Source organism: Pan troglodytes, chromosome 4 (genome assembly GCF_028858775.2).
Source record: "Pan troglodytes isolate AG18354 chromosome 4, NHGRI_mPanTro3-v2.0_pri, whole genome shotgun sequence".
Taxonomy (NCBI): Eukaryota; Metazoa; Chordata; class Mammalia; order Primates; family Hominidae; genus Pan; species Pan troglodytes.
Genome location: NC_072402.2, coordinates 71,868,187 through 71,881,923, shown reverse-complemented (window position 1 = coordinate 71,881,923; position 13,737 = coordinate 71,868,187). Strand labels below are relative to the sequence as shown.

Genomic DNA, 13,737 nt, shown 5'->3' with positions numbered 1-13,737 from the left:
ATTATTTCACATTGTATTGAGAAATAATAACATCACTTTGTACCCCATAAATTTATACAATTATAAATTGTCAATTTATAGTTATAAAAAGAAATGCAAGCTAAAATAATACTTTATTGTTTTTCTTCTCCAGGTGATAAGCTTATTCATTTTGGTGGGATTTATAGGAGAGTTCCAAAGTTTTTCAAGGTGAGGACTTTTTGGGTTGTGTGTAAAAATCATTAAATTTAAAAAATGTTTTAGAAATTCTTTAGTCTAATTTTGACATTGCACTTTGAATCTGTGTATCCCTCCAACATATTTTCTCTTTCCATATTTTTATAAAAGACAATGATAACAAAAGCGTGTGTTTTTAATTATTATTCTTTTACTTAAAGAAGAATAATTCTCTTGTAAAATTATTTTTAAAAATTGAAGACTAAAAGTATAAGTTTTTTGTCTCAGTGCCGTGGTTTTATCTGTAATGCAGATAGTCACAGTGGACTTATATATCTTAGAGCAATATTTGATCTTTAAATGTAATCCTTGCAAAGCATCCTCTGGATTTTAAAGGTTGAGAGTTTTTTAAGAAAATAGTCTTACCAGTTCTTGAGGCCTGGAAAAAAGCCAGCATCATTTATCCAAGGCTTTGTTATGCTCTCACTGTGTCAGATTGATGAGACAGAGCCAGGTCAGTTCATTTTATGGAACTATCAGAAAATGTGTCAGGGGCTGTGCTAGGTACTGGGGATACCACAAGGAGCAAGAAGGCACTGGGAGCATGCTGGGTGATTCGTATCTTGAGCCAGTTCATTGCAATATGAAGGTGTTAAGGGCTCTGACAGAAGCCTGCTCAGGGTGATGTGGGAGCACAGCAGTAAGGTCAAGCAAACTTCCTCTCGTAAGTCTCCATGTTTGGGGAAGCCCTCTGCATTTCCCCAGGACAGAGGCTAGAAAAATAACAGTAAGTTCAGATTGTTCAAGGGTCAAAAGTATTCAGGTATTTTGATCATTGGTACCATACGAAAACTACAGGTTGGCAAGATTGGCCCTGTAAAAGCAGCCGAGGCACACACTATAGAATGAGAGTCATTACTTTCAGAGTAACCTGACCCTCTTAAGACATGCAAGAATCATCTTGACTCAAGATATTGCCCAGCCGAGGAATGTGCTGGGAATCTAGAAATCAGGAATACTAGTTCTTTTATTCTTCGTAGAGCATCATTTTAGAAAGCCTTCCTTAGTCTCTTAAAGCTGACTCAGGTAGTCTTTTCCATATGACATGGCCAGAATGTGAGCATTGTATGAGAGTCAACTCTCCATTTTCACATGTACTTTATTTTAGTGGAGCTGTTTAAGCTCAGATTGTCCTCCTTGGTTGTGTGCTTGAAAAATGGCCTAAATGAACAGGGGATGCATTTAAATAAATTCCTGTCCATTCAGCCTCTGCCAATTTTTAGTTTTCCACTTCTCATGGGGACTTTTTATAGTTTCTTGTCTCTCAGTTAAGTGTTTCTGGATAACTTTTCAACTCATCATTCAGAATCCCTTCAAAGGCCATAAAACCTTGCTCCTTTCAAAGGCCATAAAACATATTTACATATGTTTTCACCTACCCTCTTAACTCAAACTCTCCCTTATCTATATTCCCATAACACATTATATTGAATGCATTTCTGTTCTGAAATCCATCAAATGAGATATATTGTACTATGATTATTTGTTTATACGTCTGTGTCTCTGTCCTTCCTTCTATCAATAGTCAATGACCTACCTCTTTTTTTTTTTTTTTTTTTTTTGAGATGGAGTCGCCCTCTGTCACCCAGGCTGGAGTGCAGTGGTGCAATCTCAGCTCACTGCAACCTCTGCCTCCCAGGTTCAAGCAATTCTCCTGTCTCAGCCTCCCAAGTAGCCGGGATTATAGGCATGCACCACCACGCCTGGCTAATTTTTGTATTTTTAGTAGAGACGGGGTTTCACCATGATGGCCCTGTTGGTCTCGAACTCCTGATCTCAAGTGATCTGCACTCCTCAGACTCCCAAAGTGCTGAGATTACAGGCATAAGCAACCATGCCCGGCCAATGACCTACCTCTTTTATTATTTCTACAATTCTAGTGTCTTTAGAACCTGGTACATAATAGATTTTGTTTTTTTGTGATGGAGACTCCCTCTGTTGCCCAGGCTGGAGTGCAGTGGTGCAATCTCCAGTAACTGCAGCCTCCATCTCCTGGGTTCCAGTGATTCTCCTGCCTCAGCCTCCCGGGTAGCTGATATTACAGGCACGCGCCACCCTGCCTGGCTAATTTTTTTTTGTATTTTTAGTAGAGACAGGGTTTCACCATGTAGGCCAGCCTGGTCTCGAACTCCTGACCTCAGGTGATCTGCCCGCCTCAGCCTCCCAAAGTGCTAGGATTACAGGTTTGAGCCACTGTGCCAGCATAATAGATGTTTATTAAGTGTTAGTCTCTAAGAAAGTGGGGCTCCCTCCATTTTTATATATTTTAGGATACTTTTAGTGTCTCTTCGGAAAAAATATTTGAGGCAACATTTAACTATTTTTGACTGTTTTCACTATTCTTTGTGTTCCCTTGCGTATCTTTCCACCTGCTTTATGATGGACAATTTGACACTGTGGCAGTGCCTCCTCTCCAGTCAACTGCCAGTGGGACTCCTATGCCCCTTGGTCAGAATGCAATGGCTGTACCAAGACTCAGGTAGGACCATGCAAAACTTTGTGTTTGATTATTTATTGCAGAAATACTTTGGCATGGCCAAAATGGTATTAACTTTTGAATGTTCATTAAATAGTGTCAATATTTTTTGAAAATTATGTTAGTAATTTTGAGGGGAGAAAAGTATGACTTGTTTAATAATTAATATGGTAATAAAGTAACTTGTAATATTGTAATAAAGTAACTTGTATATTCATTTTTCTAGATCTTATCTTGGAGCTAGAAATGTATATAGGCTAAAAGTTCAAGGCAATTTACTAACTCTTTAACTATGAGAGAAATAGGAATAACATAGAATGACATTTTTAGATAATGTAAAGTGTTTTATGTTCACTGAGTTCAACTTTTCTTCTCATCTCAAACAAACACTAGCAAATAGCAAAATGGCTGCTTGATTTTACTTCACAAATAGCGAACAACCATGAAAAAAAATTTTGCAAAATGTCTTAAAGTTTAATTGCTAAGTAACACAAATACAATGTTGGACTTAATCTGGATATTATAAAAAGCTTCTAAAAATGTTTGTATTCCTTATTATAAAATGTTCACTGGAGAAAATACAGAAAGTTATGAAGAAATAAGGCATTATTCACAATTCTGCCTTTTTCTTTTTTTGTTTTTGAGTCGGAGTCTCCCTCTGTCGCCGGGCTGGAGTGCAATGGCACGATCTTGGCTCACTGTAACCTCCGCCTCCCGGGTTCAAGTGATTCTCCTGCCTCAGCCTCCCAAGTAGCTGGGACTACAGGCATGTGCCACTACACCCGGCTAATTTTTTGTATTTTTAGTAGAGATGAGGTTTAACCATCTTGGCCAGGATGGTCTCGATCTCTTGATCTCGTTCCACCTGCCTCGGCCTTCCAAAGTGCTGGGATTACAGGTGTGAGCCACTGCACCTGGCCAATTCTACCATTTAGAAGAAACAAATTATATAACAGCATTTGGTATTTATTCCCTCAGCTCTGTCTACTTTTTCTCTGTGTGTGCTTATAATTAAAAAAATTGAGATTATTTTATCATAGTTTTGTATTCTATTTTAATCTAACATTATACTATCAGCAAAATAATTTGTAACAGCAGTATTATGTTCCATGATATGAATATAGCCTTCTTATTTTTCCACTTTTTTATTGTTTGATATTTGTTTCCATTTTTGTTATAAAGAAAACTTTAATAAACATTTTTGAACGTAGATATCTGTCCTCTTTTCCCATAATTTTCTGAGGATAGTCCTAGAAATAAAATGTTTATCTTAAAGTTTCTGAACATTTCAAGAGTTAAATATTCTAGAAATAGTCCAGTTTGGGTAAAATTACATTTAAAAATCACTTTTAATTATTAAAATAACAGAATCATACCGTAGAAGATAATTATTATTTTGAAGCATCATCATTAAGATCAGGTATTTATTTAGTACCTACATGAGTAGTATTTTCAAAACAAATTACACGAATAAAGAATTTGGCTTCTAGCAAGTATAATAAATAACAGCTCTGATTACAGGCAACCAGGTACATGAATAACAAGCAAAGGTCAAAGAAACATCAAACACGTTAAATATTTTTATCATTTAAAAAGAAGAAAGAACACTAAATAGAAGCAGAGAGATAGAGGGTGTTTTTTATACAAGCAATTTTTTTCTTTGAGTGAAGGTCATTATGCAATGGATACATCCTAGATTATAAAAACAAAATTTTCATTCAGAAAGAGACAAGTGAAAATGAGAAAGGGGTTGTAGGGTCAGACTTTGACAGGTGAGAATGAGACCGTGGAGAGTGGCTGCCATCAAGGGCTCCCTGGTAATATGGAGAAGAAAAACACTTTCTTATGCAAACAACACCATCTGGGCTCTGGAACTTCACAAAAGGACACTGTTAAGTCACACATGAGCGGTATCTTCATCTCTTACAAAGGGACTAAAAATGGTATCAAGAAACCTTATCGAGTTCCATTCCCCACTCATATTCCTCTGTGGCTCCTTTGCTTAAACATAATGAAAGACACCAGAGCCATGCTCAGGCTGGTGCGTACCTGCTGAGTTCAAATTATGGCCACTGTGACCCCTCATGCCAAGGAATTCCCACTTCTAACCCAATTTAGGATGGATGAATAAGTTCGACATTGATATGTACAGCAACTCTTCCCTGTTGATCTTCACTCAAGGTTTAAATCCTCAGGACGCTCAGTTTTGGTTCCGTTTTGTTTGTTAATGGAGAAGAGGTGAGTAGAGGAAGAGGCCTGGAAGATGCTCACTGATTGCCAGGGGTAGATCTTTCTTTTTGTTTGAATGTTAGATACATGTCTTCGTAGTGAATGAGGATTAAATAAACTTTCGTATGAATTAGTTGTAAGTTTCTCATTTAGTTTGATAATTTCTTCAGTTTTCCTATATTCTTTTCCCTCAAGAGGTTTGTATTTTACGTATTCCTTTGTAGATGTAGCTTCACCTTTGGATTACTTAGGCTTCTGTTTTGTAAATTTGACTTCCATATTCATGTATTTCTCTCTGAATTGTTTTTGCTTGCCTTTCTTCCTGAAGAAGGCTTACAGTTTAGCTGAAAGGAATCACCATCACTCTTCTGAAGGTTTCCTTAACTCTGCTTCATCTTAACCCCTTTCCCAGTACCTTATCCTCTCTCCAGAAAAAGTCATTTCACTTTCTCTAATGAGCTCTTGGAACACAGATTTGGTAAATATATTAATCATTCTATGCTCTAACGTATTTGCTTATGTGTCTACCCTCTAAGCTTTACTCAGGTTACTTTCTTTTTTCTTTTCTTTTTTTTTTTTTTGAGACGGTGTCTCACTTTATTGCCCAGGCTGGAGTGCAGTGGCGTGATCTCAGCTCACTGCAATCAGGTTACTTTCTTAAAGATTCACTAACATCATTTTTTTTTTTTGCATTTAATCCTGAAAGTCAATATATGCCTGGGAGCTCTCTATAAATAATAGCCAAAATGTTGCTTAACTCAAGGACAAATAGGTCTGTGAATTCATTGATTTTGAGGTTTTATTTCTGTAGAACACTAGAACAATTTTCCAGACGTTGTTTTTCTAATTGTATTACTTTTTCTCAGATTTTATTACTCAGATAAAGGAAACTAGAGATTTCTTTGAAAACAAACAAATAAACAAACAAACCACTGCCTGCTTTGTGTTTAGACTCGCAGGCGGTCAGTTGCTGTGTATGGGCAGTATGGAGGCCAGCCTTGTGCTGGAAATGCTTTTGAAACACAGTCCTGTGAACCTACAAGAGGATGTCCAACAGAGGAGGGATGTGGAGAGCGTTTCAGGTGCTTTTCAGGTAACTTGTTTTCCATAGGCTCAGCATGCAGATTGTAAATTCAAATGTTATTTGGTGAACTTGCTTGTTATATATTTGTTAAATTTTACTGAATTTATATTGGCCTAAAGTTAATTCCCCCAAATATCATTAGGATTTTTGTTGGTATGTTAATCACCCACTCAGCTATCATTTTTTCAAATGCAAGGGGATGCATCTGGTAATAAACATAGGAATGCTCTTTGTCTCTTTGAATGGAACTCTAGTTACTGACAGACCCAAATAGTTCTTGACAGTGTATTTTGAGTAAAGATGCAGAGTGAGTCTTGTACATATATTGAGATTAGACGAAAACAATGTTACTGCCTAAATTATTATATCTACAAGAAAAGCAACCCTAATGAACTGATTAAGGAGCAATACAGTTCTCTCCTATGCATGGGGTGATTGAAACACCAGTTTTGGCATAGAATATTATTTGACCAATACTCTATGTTGCATTTATGCAGTCAGATTAATGTAACAACATTTAGTAAACATTTATGATTCTTGTTTCAAATAGTGGTGAGAGTTGTATATACAAGTGAAACACATGCCTCTTCCCTCACAAATATTAAAGTTTTATGGGCAGAATAGTACATAAATAATCCCTGTGTTAGAAGTGCTCCTCAGTGATACCTGTCGAACGCTTATTTTACTTTCAAAATCCAAATTAGATAACCACTCCTTCAGGAAGCCTGCCCTAAATCCCCAACTGATAGAAGTAATTAAGCAATCACTTCCATATTTTCCTTATGCATATTGTACCATCTGTCATTTGGATGATTCGTTGGCCTGAATGTCTCTCTTGGTGAACTGTGAACTCCTTGAAGACATGAATTATATTTCTTACATGTTGACTTCTGGAGTCCCTGGTACATAATAAGTTCTCAACAAATGTTTGCTGCATTGGATTGAGTGGCAGTATAGCAGGGTACATGTCCTATAAGGACAGCTGTGCACCAAACATCCTATGAGGACATAGAGGAAGAACATGCATCAGAGCCTGTGAGGCAGCGATGGTTTTCAAGAGGAGATAATGTTTAATTTGATTCTTGAAGGACAAGTAAGAGATAGGTAGAGAAAACCCGTCTAGGCAGAGAGAACTAACCAAGCGCAAGATCATTGGAGATGACAGAAAGCTTGGCCTTTTATTCATGCAGGTAGTCTGGTATGACTAGGGTATAAGAAGCTAGTAGGAGAATGGCTGGGGATGATGCTGGGGAGATAGGCAGGAACTAGATCTTTTGGTACTCTCCAGTGCTTCCTTGGTACTCTAGATTTATGGCTATCATAACAATTATGATCTATGTCTTTGTAGTATTTCCTATTAGATTGTAAAGTATATGAAAAGCTGGCAAAGGCCATTTTTATTCATATTCGTATCCTAGCCCCTATTGTGCTACAGAAATGTTGAATTTTAACCTTTTGATAAAATTGTCCGGCTCTTAAAGCTTACAAATTTAAATTACCAAAAAAAGCTCAACTTTGTCATCTTAGAATGACAGAAAAAAAGTGAAAGTTGAAGGGCAGGAAGTCAGTCTATTTTCTCAGTAGTCGGAATTATATAATTTAGACAAGCTGCTTGATGATTATGGGTGAGATCCTGAAATTCTGAATTCAGATCCTATTTTCAATTTTGTGTCTGATTGAGTTAAGAACCATTTCCATGTGCCATAAAATGGAGACAAAATACTCACTAGTCCTTTCTGAGACACTCTGAGGATTTATCTCCCATTTACATTGGTGTATCAGTGCAGTGTTACAGGTAGCAGGAAAACCCTTTTTGGTCCTGGGTAGTGTTTCTCCTCTTCCCTCTTTTACATTTGCACATGGATTTCTCTGGTGTTCAGGTCAGTGCATCAGCAAATCATTGGTTTGCAATGGGGATTCTGACTGTGATGAAGACAGTGCTGATGAAGACAGATGTGAGGACTCAGAAAGGAGAACTTCCTGTGATATCGATAAACCTCCTCCTAACATAGAACTTACTGGAAATGGGTAAGGTGCTGGGCAGCCTCCTGAGTACATCAGTGAATTGTAGTTTTAAATTTTGTTTTATTTTATAGTTTGGTAAGTCTACGAACAAGTCTTCTAATAGGCAAGATTATTCATTGGCTCAGAGCTCTTTGCCACATCCTGAGACAGTATTTTTGTTCACACATGTATACCTGTAGATACATGTGGTAGATGCAGAGTGACCCCTTGTCCTGGGATGGTCCTAGTTTTAGCACTGAAATTCTAATTCCAAGAAACCCCTCAGGCCCAGGAAACCTGGACAGTTGGTCACTTCATGGGGGTTGGAAGGGAGGGAGAGAGAGAGAAAAAAGACTAATTCAATAATGTGGGGCTATGCAAGAGAATGAAGAGACAATAGAATGAGAGCAGGATGAGAAGAGAGACAGAAGCAAGTGTGTTGTAATATCCAGGCTGAACAGCAATTGTCTAAACTAGCCAAGAAACTGTTTCCAAGTGAAGATTGGAAAATACTGTGTTTACGTTATCAAAGAGAATTCTGAAGAATTTTTAAGGGTCATATGACTTGTTAAGGTTTCAAGACCTAAAAATAACCTATTTTAGAGTGAAAGAAGTAATTTTTCTGAAATATTTTAAAATTTATTAACAGAGAAATAGGGTAAAATTATTTGAAAGAGTACACCATTCAGTATGCTAAGAGGCAATTAGTTAAAATTTATTATAGAGAGCTCTCTCTCCTCAAGAGTAACCTTAATTGTATTGGTTTTATCTACAGATTCAATTCAAAACCAGCTGTTGCCATAGATACGAAAGAGCCATGTGTTTCCCAAATATGTTCTTAGATGGAAAGAATGTTGGATTTTCTGAGCCATTAGTTTTAGTGATTATACCAAGCAGGGGAAGCTGGATAATGTATGGTGTGTATTAGGATGCTGTGCTCTTCATTTGAACTCTCTCAAAGAAGTGTTTAAGTGTAATGCATTTTAAGAATTTGTAGAGTTCTGTAATAAATTTTTTTCCCCACCAAGTGCTATTTCTGGTTTTTAACGGCTTTTTATTTCCTCCTTCTCCTCCTCCTCCTTTTAACAGTTACAATGAACTCACTGGCCAGTTTAGGAACAGAGTCATCAATACCAAAAGTTTTGGTGGTCAATGTAGAAAGGTGTTTAGTGGGGATGGAAAAGATTTCTACAGGCTGAGTGGAAATGTCCTCTCCTATACATTCCAGGTACTTACGACGTTATTGATTTCCAATCTGGAATTGTCAGAGAGCATTATTTATATGATATTGACTTTTACATATTTGTTGAGAATTTACTTATGGCCTAACATGTGGTCAATTTTTATAAATGTTTTATGTTGACTTAAAAAGTATACACAGTGTTTTTGCTTTGGGGTACAGGGCAATGATACTTTTAACATGTGTCATTCAAGCTGACATATCCTTATACCTCATTTGTAAATTCATGTTCTATATGGGCCCAAGACCTTATTGTCTGTGCTGGCATAGGCATTAAACTGAAGACCCTGTCCATGACTGGTAATGATAGTCTCCTGACACTGCTACAGTGTCAGCTCACTTAAAATGCTTTTATTTTAAAATTGTGAACTATTTCATATATACAAAAGGGTGTGGATAACATATATGTGTAATTTGAAGAAAACTGCCCTTATATGCCCACCATCTGCCTTAAGAAATAGAATATTGCCAGTGACTTAAAGGCTCCTCTATGCCCCTCTCTGATCACATCCCTCTCACTCCTCAGGCAACCACTATCTTATATTTTGTATTAATTATCCTTGTTTTTTCTATAAATGCTTATTCTGTATATGTCTTTGTCCCTAAATATAAATTTGTGATTTAGTTTTGCCTATTTTTTCCATTTGTATAAATAGAATCATATCTATTCTTCTGTTACTTTTTTCACTAAAAGTTATGGATTTGAGATTTACTCATGCTGTTGCAGGTGGCATTTTTATTGCTGTTTCCAATTTTTTCTTATGAAAATGCCTTGAACATTCTTGTGCCCGAGTCCCATACAAATGAACTAGAGCTTCTCCAGGGCATACACCTGGAACTCAAATTGCTACCTCATAGGATATGTATGTACTAAATTTTACTAGGTAAAGTATCCAAAATGGCTGGATCATTTCATACCCCAGCAGTGGGGATGAGTGGCCTCCACTTCACATGCTTGCCAATGTTGGTATTGCTTAACTTTTTAATTTTGCTTATGATCTCAGATCTCCTCTGTCTCCAGGCTTCTGTTTCTCAAAAGCTATTTCTGTCATACACACCTAAACTCACCCGTGAGTAGGTTTTGATCAACGCAATACGTACTCATGCAAAACAGTTGTGGCTTTAGGAAACTTTACAGAAGATTTAGAAGGAAGATAGAGGAGAGATTTTCTGTTGCAGTAATGCAAACATGTTGAAGCAATAGCGGTTGGCATCTTCTATCTTAAAACACTCTTCCACAGCCTCAACACAACGAAATTTCTGGTCTCATCGGGTGTTAGCTTCTCTCTTGCTCTCGTCTTTCAAGATCCCCTCTCTCACTCCTTTTCCTCCCTTTGTCCCCAAACTCCAAAAATGTCTAATTCAGCTTTTAATATTGATTACTTCTAAATTTGTAAACCTAAACTACTGAAATGTTCAGACAAAAGGGCCTTTTGCTTACCCAAATTAACCTTCTCCAGAAAGCAGCTTTGATTATAAATAGCAAACATACCATCTTCCAATTTACCATAGAATAAGTTAGTTGCATTTAAGAGTTGTTGAGTAATATAAATGAGAAGTAAAACAGATCTGAAAAATAATTGTAGCTACCAGTTTTTGAATACCTACTGTGGCATCTACACTATTTTAGGTGATTAGCATAGGTTTCATTCTCACAGCAGCTTTGGAAAGTAAGCAATATTTTACTATTTTATATATGTAGAAATTGAGGCTTAAGAGGACTTCAGCTGACATACTCAAAGTCACCAAATTAAAAAGTAGTAGAGCTTAGATCTGGTCTGTCAGATTTCACAGCCTTTTATTTTTCCATTACATTTTACTCTCCCCATGTGTTTCATTTAATTTATTTTTCAATTCTAAATTCAACGTGGTGAATAACATGTATTACAATTTAACCTTTGGCCAGAAAGGAGAATGTAAGACAGGCATATACAGATAATTTTTTTCTCCCTCTATACCTTAGAGAATATGTTCCTAATTCTTTCATAATTATAATGTGGAGACTTGCATGTATATTTTTGAAAGGGTCAAATTTAGAAAGTTACAGAGCAGAGAAAATAATAAGAAAGAGCGTTTCTGACTTCGTTGGAAGGTAGACAGGCAGGAAGTCTGCATTTCTGAAGAAGAGGGATAATTTATTAACAACGTGATCCTGACATTCATTTTCCTCAGCAGGGCTTGGTCTTTAGATTGACATCTGAAATGCCTTCCCCATCACTGAATGTGAAGGTGTTTGTCAGAGTAGAGGGAAATTATAGCCTGCTATAGAATGAGGAACAGAGATGTTTTGAGGAGCAGTCTGAGGGAAGTGAAGTGGAAGCAACAGGCAGTGAGTCAGCCATGCAGATGCTAAACTCAGGTGTGGACGCGGAGGTGGTGAATGTCCTCCATGGTTCAAATAAATTCATCTCGGGCCCACTGGGTATTCAGCTCTCTTTGAGGTGGAAAATGACTTTTGGCTTATTGGAACATAAATATTAGTAGTAAATATAAAACAGAATCGGCCAGTCTCTCTTATAATCCCTGTTTCGGTTTTTAGCATCGCGGTTTATCCAGGGCAAACCCAATTTCTTGTCGAGTAAGCTACTTAACTTTGATGCTGTGCACATTCTCTGTCTACTTATACATTTTATACAACAAGGAAGGCATTTATGGCTTGGGAAGGTGCCCCTCTGCCTTGTTCAGCCTGAGAGATGGCAGAGGACTATTGTGTTTATTCTCAGTGTGTGATGAATTGCAGAAGGGAATGAATTATGATCAAGGTGGAAAAACTTCATGGCTTCTTCTGTGTTTGGTCTTGAATATACTTCATTATATATTTTGAAGAGAAATCCTAAATGCATATCAAATGAAAAACAAAAACAAATTCTAAAGGCAATTTTAATGAATGCTGCATTATCTAAGCCTTTGCTTCCTCTGTTGGTGTGAGGACTAGATACCTGAGATTTCTAAATCTACCTTCTTAGCTAGGAATAATTTAAATGATGGTTAAAAATATCTCACATATAAGAACGCTTTATATACTAAGCACTGTTCCAAGAGCTTTACATGGACCTATTTTCCTTATAATAACCTAAGGAGGTAGGTACTGGCATCTCATTTTACAAATGATAAAACAGAGGCAAAAAAGCTAAATAGCTTATCCACAGCATAGAAGATGACAAAGGTGGGATTTGAACTTTAGAAGTCTGGCTCCAAACCCCCTCGGAGCAGACACTATACTTACAAGCATTTTATATAGTATATATATGTATGTATATGCAGTGAATATCTCTATATCTATATGTATATCGTGTCTCATTCTATATGTGGGTGGGAGTGGGAGAGAGAGAGAAAATGAAATAACAAGAGTGCAAGAGGAACACTTCTTTTTTTTTTTTTTTGAGAGGGAGTCTCATTCACCCATTTGCCCAGGCTGGAGTGCAGTCGTGTGATCTCGGCTCACTGCAACCTCTGCCTCTTGTGTTCAAGCGATTCTCATGCCTCGGCCTACCGAGTAGCTGGGATTACAGGCGTGTACTACCATGCCTGGCTAATTTTTGTATTTTTAGTAGATACAGGGTTTCGCCATGTCAGTCAGGCTGGTCTTGAACTCCTGTCCTCAAGTGATCCACCCGCCTCGGCCTCCCAAAGTGCTGGGATTACAAGCGTGAGCCACTGACCCTGGCCCGAGGAGCACTTCTGAATAACTGAATGAAGTTCAAACTGGCTGGATTACAGAGTGAAGTGTGAAGAGTTGTAAGAAATGAGGTTATGAGTGATCGGGAAAGTAAATAAAAAAGACTTTTTTTCTGGTTAGTTAAGGAGATTGGATTAAAAAAAAGAGTCAGAGAGTTTAAGAAGGGTTGCTACTCTTATGAACAGTGGAGAATATATTGGAGGGTGGCCAACTGGGGGAAAGAACCTTGGTTAGAAAACTGTTGTAATAATCCCTGAGAGACATAATAGCGGCCTGAGAAAACTTGGTGAGCGGCTGAATGCGGGATATGATGGAGAGTGAGCAGTCTGGGATATGAATGGGTTTCTGACTTGGACCAATGGCCAGATGAAAATACAACCCTCTGAGATGGGTAAAGACCCATTTGCAGGGAGAAGACAAATCCAGTTTAGGTATCTAAAGTATGTCCAAGTGCTCAGGAGAAAGTGTTTGAGCTGGAAATAGACATTTGGTGATTATTGGTATAGGAATGGTAATTGAAGCCACAGAGTGGAGAACACTGTTCCTCTTGGAATTAGCATAGAGGAGTAATAGAAGGAGATGTGTAAAGGAGTCTTAGAAGGAACAGCCAGAGAGAAAAAAAGAAAACTAGAAAGCCAACAGAAGAGAGTATTTCCAGTAGGAGAGAGTGGTCAACAGTGCCGAATGATGTTGAGAGAAGTGTTCACTGTCTGGTGAAATAAGAAATGTGCCAGCAGCATTGCTGGAAGTCAGACCATTGTAAGAGGAAGAGTGAATGGGAGGTGAGGAATTTAAGATAATTAATTATA

At 37.5% G+C, this 13,737-nt stretch overlaps 1 protein-coding gene across 2 annotated transcripts in view; it reads left to right on the top strand.

Annotated features, from left to right (window-relative positions):
- The window catches only part of C7 (complement C7), a 73,828-nt gene that overhangs the window by 19,364 nt on the left and 40,727 nt on the right, over positions 1-13,737 (top strand). For both annotated transcript variants that reach the window (XM_001138984.8, XM_016953358.4), the window contains exons 2-6: positions 134-189; positions 2,620-2,695; positions 5,873-6,014; positions 7,886-8,033; positions 9,099-9,237. In XM_001138984.8, the coding sequence (XP_001138984.2) occupies positions 134-189; positions 2,620-2,695; positions 5,873-6,014; positions 7,886-8,033; positions 9,099-9,237 (561 nt within the window). The remainder of the gene's footprint in view (positions 1-133; positions 190-2,619; positions 2,696-5,872; positions 6,015-7,885; positions 8,034-9,098; positions 9,238-13,737) is intronic.